This window comes from Macrobrachium nipponense, chromosome 2, assembly GCF_015104395.2.
Source record: "Macrobrachium nipponense isolate FS-2020 chromosome 2, ASM1510439v2, whole genome shotgun sequence".
Taxonomy (NCBI): Eukaryota; Metazoa; Arthropoda; class Malacostraca; order Decapoda; family Palaemonidae; genus Macrobrachium; species Macrobrachium nipponense.
The window spans coordinates 81,239,338-81,249,337 of NC_087201.1; the positions used below are offsets into that span (position 1 = coordinate 81,239,338).

The following is a 10,000-nucleotide window of genomic DNA, read 5'->3' on the forward strand; positions in this document are numbered from 1 at the left end:
TCCACAACCTACTGCAATTATATATTACTCATACAAATTATAATAATCAAGCGAAATATCTTATCACAGTCACAACAACAGTGGCAATGAAGATGTGCTAGCCTCTTTTCCTTATGCACAACCTACTACTACTACTACTACTATCTATAATAATAATAATAATAATAATAATAACAACAATAATAGAGAAATATTTTACAGTCACAACAGTATTGGAAATCTAACAAAATTATAATGGGATTCGTTTTTGTTTGTGAAAGATATATGCACAAATCTTTTTATTTTTTGCCTCCGGTTAAAAAGAAACTATACACATGAATCGAATTAACATTTTTACACGACCACTTCTACAACCGTAAGAAACAGAATGACTAACATACAAAAAAAAAAATAAATAAAACCTTTCCTTGATATGACTAATGCAGGCAACCACAGACAGTTTAAATGCCACTTTGTAAGAATGAAAAACAATAAACAAAAAGATCTATTCGATAAGCGATTCACCTTTGAAAAATCTCCACTTTCGAATTAAGAACGAAACGCGGACAGTTCAGGTGAAGGTGAGACGTCCCTGGATCGAATCAGACAAAACAAAGCCCCTCGAAGGACGTGCATGGAAGTAGGTTTGTGCAACAGACAGGCGACCGCAGCCTGGCCACACGGAAACTCAGCCGTGGTGGACAGGAAACGTGTCACCTTAGCACTTAACGGATTGACAGCTGACAGCCTGAATGTAGCTATCTGTTCCTCTCTCCCACGGATGGGTCCCTGGCCCTGACCTCCCCCCCCCCCCTCCCTTCCCTCGCTTCTGCCTATCCTTCCTCTGGTGTCCTTCAGCTCATGCATGCTTCTCCTTACTGCTGCTGTATAGAATAGGAAATTCAATGTCTCAACTAAAAGGGCGGGCAAATCTGGTGCAATGAGAGAGAGAGAGAGAGAGAGAGAGAGAGAGAGAGAGAGAGATTTTGTACGTGTTGGTTCTGCTTCTGCTGCTGCTGCATTGGGAGTGGGTGACCTTGCTGTCACCTATGGTGGGTGGGAGAGACTGATGGGGAGGAGGCCACAAGGGGAAGGAACAGAGGAGGGAAGGGGACGGGAAGGCCCTAGGATACGAAGCGTTCAGTCGCCGCCATCCAGACTGGGGTCATGCGGGGTCATGTGTATTGTTGCAACATTCCCTCCCTCCCTCCCACTCGCTATTAAATGGCTCTTCAAAAGTTCATCGTCTATTCCCACGAGGCCTTTACCTCTCGACCTCACCTCATCCCAATTCCCTCTCCCGCCTCAACAGCATAAACATTGGATGAGCCTTTGCTTTTTAAGAGAGAGAGAGAGAGAGAGAGAGAGAGAGAGAGAGAGAGAGAGAGAGAGAGAGAGAGAGAGAGAGAGAGAGTCTCTTCTGCTTGCTCCAGAACTCCTCTTAACAAAGACTAGCACAACTTCTGCCCTTAAAGAACAAATATATTTCCGTGGCGGCAGGAGAGATAATCTGATGGCAATAATAACACAAGCTTTTATAAGAGCATAAATACAGAAGTATTCAAGAAATAAGTCGAAACAGCAAGAGCTTTTCAGCCTCGAAAATCAACTTCAGATGTAAACGAACACAAATACATAACTGCAGACGCATGCGCTTCTGGCTGGATGGTTGAATAATCTTAAATACAGATCCTAAGGAAGATGAACAGCAGTATTGTCACAGGGTACTTACCGGTGGCGCAGACTGTAATAAAAAACGTGGCGTGTTCCCGGACCAAGCGCATTTGGGACTCGGGGAAACTTAGGTGTAATCGGGCTATGATCTGGTCGAGGAAGGCGTGAGGCGTGATCGCCGCCAAGTCCCATTTGAGTCGAGATAAAACCAGCAACTCCCATTTCTGTATAGAGAGAAACAAAATGGAAAAACTATTATAATGCAAAATGATGTCGCTAAAGAGATCATCAGCTGTCATCAGTGTAAGGTGAGAAAGAAAACCTGCAAAGGGATACCACAAATAATTTCATGCAATCATGAGAGAGAGAGAGAGAGAGAGAGAGAGAGAGAGAGAGAGAGAGAGAGTTATTTACCCAGCAAAATGTAATTTATAGGTGTACTATACATTACCTAGTTAATATAGGAATCCTTATCAGGGTTGACGAAGCAAAAACAATTAATTTAAATCGTTCAAAAACAAATGCTGGAAGAATAAGGGCTTTAAAAATAACTCAAACAAGAGAGAGAGAGAGAGAGAGAGAGAGAGAGAGAGAGAGGAATAATAATCACAGGACACCCATTTATTCGCTCGTCCGGTCACAACTCGCCATTCATTCTCTGCCGGGATACCTCGCCTACTGCAACAGTAACCAGAGAAAGTCTCTCTCTCTCTCTCTCTCTCTCTCTCTCTCTCTCTCTCTCCAAAAGCGACGACGAAGTAGATTCCATTTTAAACTTAGGTCACCATTTGCTAAACACAGTTGTATGATTGAGCGAATTACCGGCATGCTAAACTGGCATGGCGGCGCTGATAGTCAAAGTAGTGAATAAACCTTTGGGTCTAATATACGGTTTATTATTCTCATATGTCGGTTTTAATTTATAAGTGATCTTGAATGATGTCAAATACAAGTTGGCAATATATACGACAGATTGCTGCACTAACAGATATTATATGTAATAGACTTAACGAAATGCATCACTGTCAAACATTAATATTCCCACCCAGTTATAACATTAATAACAGGGCCCTCCATCATATTAGCAAATCTTAACTATTTTTTTTAGTAGTGTGAGATTCAGTGAAAGGCGTTTTAAAATTTCCTTGCGCAGCTACACGGGCCATCCAATCACAAATCCCGATTCGAAGATTCGGTCCAATCTGGGAATTCTCAATCTTCGACATTTTCCTATCGGTTCCTCGGCCTTAGAAAATGAACGAGGGCAGTATTTACGGTGTATTAAATCACGCAGTGCACTGGCTTGCACTCCTCTTCGTGCACTTTCTTGAGGGCAACTGAAATCTGATTCGAGATGCGAGAACGCGGCGATTTTGAAAGTCCAGGCGTTCATTCCACTGGTAACAAAATTCACAGTGAACAAACAAGTTACTGGAGATGCCAAGACAACTGTACTAAAGCAAAGTTCATACACACTCCTGACTCAGGTCTTTAATAAAATGTGAGACTGAATGAATGAATGAATGAATGAAGGAATGAATGAATGAGCGGATATCATCCATTGGCTCCGAAGTCTGCACAGTATCCTCCTAAACGGCCTTGCAAATGATGATGCGGGCACATACATACATACATACACATACACACGCACACACAGGCAAGTAAGCAGAAAGAAGGCAAACCTGACGCGCACTATTCCACAAGAGAGAGAGAGAGAGAGAGAGAGAGAGAGAGATCAACATATTTTCTTAGACATAAACAACAAAGTTATAATGTAGATTAACAGTAATTCCGGTTGCAGGCGTCTGCGCTCTCTGCTGAACTAAATAATTAATGAGAGGAACTAAATATGATAATCAATAATAATGATAATAAACTAATAATAATAATAATAATAATAATAATAATAATAATAATAATAATAATAATATTAATAATCCCAAGGAAGCAAATAAAGTAAATAATATTATAAGAAATATTTTTACTTACGAGACCTTTTATAACAGAACACACTGATCAATTCCTTGGAAAGAAAGAAAGAAAAATCTTCTAGCAAAAGATCACAAATCGGAATAAACTGTCGATCACCAGCCTGACGGTGTCTTGTGTGACTTATACATTAACATTAACCTTCCCGTCGCGAGATGTCAACATTCGTTTACCCCAGACTGCAGACCATCCCATATCGGGTTTTCCTCTTTCCCTAACACACCCCCCATTTCCTCCCATTCCGTTACAACACACACCACCACACACACACCCACAACACACACAAAAAGCCGAATGACACAGATAAGACGATGGAAATGTATGGCCACCCGGTGATGAACTGAAAGAAAAGAGCAAATGGGAAAAGAAAAGTCACTTGAGCAAATGGCTGCCACACAGTGGCATCGCAGTCGGCACTTCAAAGACGATCTGGGGGGGGGGGGGGGATCTAGCGGTTGGAGGGGACAGGGATGCCCCAGAGTATAGCCCTAAAGGCCAAACCCCTTTGGAGCCTATCATCCTGTGGCACGGAATAAGGGTACCTCATTGCCCTCACACGTCGATACCCATTCAACATAAACATGTGAGCCATTCCTCTTTCGCTGGACACCCTCTTCTCCCTGCAACCCTCTCTCTCTCTTTCTCTCTCTCATGATCCCAGGCGGCGTTTGCCATATCCTGCCCGAGTCTGACAGACAGACCAAAGACCCTCCATTATATATACATATAGTCATACACACACAAACTATATATACTGTGTGTGTGTGTGTGTGTGTAAAGCGCTTCATTGTACGTCCTTAATTCTTGGTTCCGACGAATTTCTTATCAACTAAAAAATTCCCCTTTGGTTAACATATGAAAATATATTAATTCCGAGGTAGAGCGAATTAGATATTAAAGGACATTTGTAGCTTAATGAGTATGTATGTATGTATGTATGTATGTGTGTGTGTGTGTGTATATATATACACACATAAATATATATATAATAATAAAGCGGGTATTCAGAGCTACACCTCTATTAAGCGAACACTGGAAAGATTAAACAGTTCGCTTACGGCAAACATCTCTCTCTCTCTCTCTCTCTCTCTCTCTCTCTCTCTCTCTCTCTCTCTCTCTCTCTCTCTCTCTCTCTCTCAATCTTAATTTTGGTGATAAAAGCTGCAATATAAAGTAGCTCGTTTTGCTTTTCGTTGTTTCGGGTAGATGAGGCTCATTCTTCCCCTGCCCCACTAATAAAAACAATAAAAATAAATAAATAAATAAATAAATAAATAAAAGCCCTCGCACCCTTGTCCTTTCTCCTGTCAGACAGTAAGCGTGGGCCGATCGAACTCGACAAACACCGCCATCACTTCGATAACAACACAACATTCACCTCAGATTGTGTTTCGTCTGACCCCAAACCCTCAATCAACCTCCCCCGTTCCATAACTGTTGACTGAATCGTTCGCTCTTCACAATGCCCGTGGTATGCTATACATAACGAACATACATAACAAACAAGACGATGCTGCGGGTAAAAGATACATAAAAAAAAAAAACAGACTATATGGATGACGTTTGACCTTGCCTATTAACCTTTACGTCACCTTGTAAGGTCTCAAATATTTTCTTTTACTAGATGTAAGTCCACCATATGTACTTATGCGGAGAACTTATTGAAACACTCAGAATTTGGTTGTGACCTTGGCTGTACCCTGGCCATCAACCATAAATGCATGCTGTCAACCGTCAGGCTTAGTAATTAGCGTTTAGCCGTTATAATTTATCTCTATGAAATTGTAAATATACTACCAAGTATGTAAAATTTCAAGATGTACTTATCAACCTTGCATCGTGTAATCGGTGACATGACTTTTATGGCAACAAATAACCCGCTCGATCCGTTCCATTATTCTCAGGATACTGCCAACAACCACAGACTTGGGCGAAAAGGACATACATAAATAGTACAAGAAAACCATGAAAAAGCAACAAACTTCAAGCGAGATTCTTTTCTAGCCTCTGCAGCAGAGATCTTGACTGAAGCAAGAAATGTGAACAAATTTGCAAATATGTGTGACTATTTCATATTGACTCTGGTATGCGATTTATACAATAGCATCGTCGGTCAGACAAGCGCTTGGGAGAGTGACAAATATCTATAATATGAGGATCATCTCGTCGAGTCCCTTACGCACCTTCACCCTTTAATAGTTATTGAACACAATAATGGCAGACCTAGCGAGGAAAATAAATACGAGGCGTCAGACCGAGCTGGAACAGAGTGGTGAAATATGACCGATACCATCACAGGTTAGTTCTTTGAGAGAGAGAGAGAGAGAGAGAGAGAGAGAGAGAGAGAGAGAGAGAGAACGTGCATGGTCTTGCAGGTACATATACCTTCATGAGGCAAATTTGGCCATCGACGGCAAAGATGTCTAAGAGAAGGAGGGGCCACACACAAGGGGTATATATGGTAGGTGGCATTACCAGGGCTGGGTACGAAGAGGAGAAGGGAGGGAGGAGGGAAGGAGTGGGGTAGTGGAATGGACACGGCAGTGTACAAGGAGGAGGGTGGAACCAACTACAAGAAAAAGAAAAAAAAATGAGGATGGTAGGAAATGGGTTGCGAAGGGTTTCCGAACAAGACGGTCACCCGTCGGCTAGCGTGCAACCTGCGCATCTTGTCCTTCTTGTCCTCAGAGTGACCTCGCCCCTGGGCTGCTCTCGCGAGATAGCTGCACGCGTCTCTCTCTCTATCCCTCATACCTCGAATATCAAGATTAAATGCCTTTGCATCCACGACTCCTCTCTCACTTGGCCAAATGTCCTCCGACGGAAACAAAAGGGTTCTTTTCATCCTCAATCCATTAACCTATCTTGAGGGGAGGCACGTACGTCCATCACGGAATGCAGGATGCTTACGAAGGCGGTCGGTTTAGAAAGACAAGAGCACACGGTGAAAAAGACTGGAAGTTAGGAGGCGAGGAAGGAGAGAGAGAGAGACGTTCAAAAGCCGGGAACTTGTAAATGGAAAATATTTTGAAAATGGCACACACAAGTTAATAAAAAATATGTATTTATCATAAGTTAGGAAAGAGAAGACAGAAGAAGCGGCATATCCCACAGTGTATTATATCAAAGGACGGAGATGAGGTGGACGACGAGACCCGACTACCGGTAAGGGCACAGTGGCAACTCAAAACAGGGAATTCGCGGCATGCGGGGCAGGTGGGCCTCTGTGGTGGTTCTCAATCATGGAGGGGAGGAGGGTCAGCTGGCCAGTCCTGCAGACCTCCCACGCCCCTCCGTCGACACACACGCACACACACACACATACATACGTACGTACACTTACGATACAAAATATTTTCTGCATACCTTCGAGGAAAGTGACATTGACATAGGACGTCAATGGATAAGATGCGCAAGGAAGTAAAGCATAAAAAAAAAACTAACAAATACACAACTCGCACATGTAAGTTCCCGTTTCTTCACACGTACACATGATACTGTTGATTTTCCAGAATCACCCCCAACAATTACACAAACATGCACAACAAGGCGAAGAAGAAAACTGCAAAGAAAAACTATAGGTTTACGGACGAGACAAAGACGGAGATTGTGCAGACAGGCTGGATAGTACGGAATATCCTGGTACTTGTTTGAAGTCGTTTGGTAAAACAGGAATAATGCATTAGACTTGTATGTACAACTTTCTTGTGAACACCATGTCTTTATATCACTGATCACATTTGACAAAATATATTTATATATATATATATATATATATATATATATATATATATATATATATATATATATATATACATATGGATACCAGAAAGTTTTGCGTCGGAATGAGGTCCTGGTTTTCAATCTTCGATTTTACATTCACAATCTTTTTAAATCGCCGCCATGATACTAGAACCAGGGTTGACTTGAGACCGTACAGTGATTTAAACCTACATGTAGATTATGTTGGTGGCCTTGGCAACAGGGATTTAAACCCAAGCCTGCTGTTGCTGTTGCATTGCGGAGTGCAATAATAGCCTTCTGAAGTCGCTGACACGGACCTTATACACAACAAGACAATCCTTGAGTCGAAACCTTGCATCAAATTTCAAGCTCTCCAATATTTTTTTTCGGGAGGAGCAATTCCCCTTCCACAAACAAGGTAAGGCCTCCGTTACGTCATCACAAGCGATGCAAGAGCCTCCTAGGCTGAGACTCCTCAATATCCTTAACTTCCCCCAAGGAAGGATCCCAAGACAAGAGGGAAGAGACGAAACACTATGGAAAGAGTGTGGCGAGTTCATCTGTTCCAAAAGGTGGCTGGTTGTTCATTAATGTAAATACCTACCTTTTATGGAGAGACTCTTCTATTCACTGGCTCTCTCATCCCTACCCCCCCCCCTCCACCACTACCCTCCCCTTCCTGCTCTCCTACAACCTGTGATGGAGGAGGGAAGGGGAGAGGAGGACGTGGCCCTTATGTCTTCGCAAAGATGGTCAGTATCACTCAACAATGAAAATCTTACAAGACAACGCTGTAAGTTTTAGCATCTCTCTCTCTCTCTCTCTCTCTCTCTCTCTCTCTCTCTCTCTCTCTCTCTCTCTTTCAGGTGCACCTGGGAACAACACCCACTTCACATTCTTCAAATACAACTTGAAGTGAATGATCTCTTGTGACCTCGAACGCTATTTGATTGAAGCAATGATGGTCCCACTTGCCAAATACGGACACCAACAGATTATAACACGATCAGTATATCACAAAAGGTTAAATTGGGAGATAATGAGAAATTCGAACCACCTATTTGTTTTTACTTATAACACCACCATACATGGCGTATAAGCAAGGGCTACTGACAGACAACCAGAGCCCGTTTCCCTCTAATTTTTTAGTCCTTTTCTGATACCATAAGCTACGATAGTTTTAAATACATCGAGAGAGAGAGAGAGAGAGAGAGAGAGAGAGAGAGAGCCCAAACCAGCAGACGTTCATTTTTTTCCTTTTTATCTGGGAGACAGCCAATAAAAACGGAGACAAACGCGCGATGGGCAATCTTAACAGGTATATATGTGACACTCACTGACAATATGTTGATATAGGTGCCGTCTCTCCTACGAATATTCATCCGCTTACCCACACCTGCCTGGCATCCCCGACCACAGGCCCACCTCGCCATTCCCCAAAAATCGTTTCCTTCGGTCTTTCTCTCCGAAATTCTCCCACAATCTCGATCCCAGAATCGCCTATCCACCCACAACTATTTCAAAAGGTTATGATGGAATTATGGTTCTCATTTGATGAGAAATGCTTTCGACATCTATTAGGGACAGGTTTTACGCGCGCACTCACACACATTCATTCATACATATATACATACAAACAAACAAATGTGTTAAAGAGTAAAACAGCGCATCTTCAAAGGAGGAAGCTTAAGTTCGAGTTTATCACTTATGAAGGTGAATGGTGAGAGAGAGAGAGAGAGAGAGAGAGAGAGAGAGAGAGAGAGAGAGAGAGACCTAATGAACCTGTAAGGTAAAGGGGGATGTCGCAGAAGAATACCCAAAAAGGAGAGTCTCGAGATAGTGAGTCTCATTAACTGATAAGGTAAAAACAAAGGGAAGATATCGGCGGATACAAGGCGCTCACAAAATAAGTTCCGAGGTGCTTGGACTTGTATGCGTGAGCATACAATTTCGCGTTGTGTAATACTGAGCCTATCACCACCAGTTGATTTAGCAGTAAATGAGTATGTATGGCAGTTGGGAGTCAAGACAAGACCACAAAATCCGGGTGCCACCCTCCCTAAAAGTGGAAATACAGGTGTATGCCAGAGGAAGGGGAAAAATGAATTGTTCGTCAACCATTTGAACACAGAGGAAATAAACCCAGGGCATTTATTTAAATAACTCTGAACAAACAAATCGCAAGAAAATGAATGACCTCGCAACAAGTGGATCTGCTGCCACAAATTCTTCCCGAAGAGAGTCGGCCGAGAAAATACACCGCCGTCTGTCGATCTGTCTGTCTGTGTCGACGGAGGGAGTGTCCCAGTCCTATTCAAGGGCACTCTGATATGTATATAAACTCCCACTGCCATACAACGATCAGTTCTGTCTATTGGCCAAGCCTATATATCCATGTACCACTCGAGAGAGAAATATGGGAGCTCTCGCGCCTCGGTTCTACTCGTCCATCATTTGCTTCCAAAGGCGCCACAAATCCCAAAAAGGCGCTGACTGACAAAGTCGCAACTCATCTCGCAGCACAGGACACGAAACAATGTCAAAGACAGACCTTAGTACAGTATTAGTTACACAGTGTTATATTACCGGGGAAAAAAGGAGGAAAGCCGAGCAT

At 42.6% G+C, this 10,000-nt stretch overlaps 1 protein-coding gene across 1 annotated transcript in view; it reads right to left on the bottom strand.

Annotated features, from left to right (window-relative positions):
- The window catches only part of LOC135220717 (G1/S-specific cyclin-D2-like), a 76,831-nt gene that overhangs the window by 43,070 nt on the left and 23,761 nt on the right, over positions 1 to 10,000 (bottom strand). Inside the window, exon 3 of the mRNA XM_064258135.1 lies at positions 1,712 to 1,877. Coding sequence (XP_064114205.1) covers positions 1,712 to 1,877 — 166 coding nt within the window. The remainder of the gene's footprint in view (positions 1 to 1,711; positions 1,878 to 10,000) is intronic.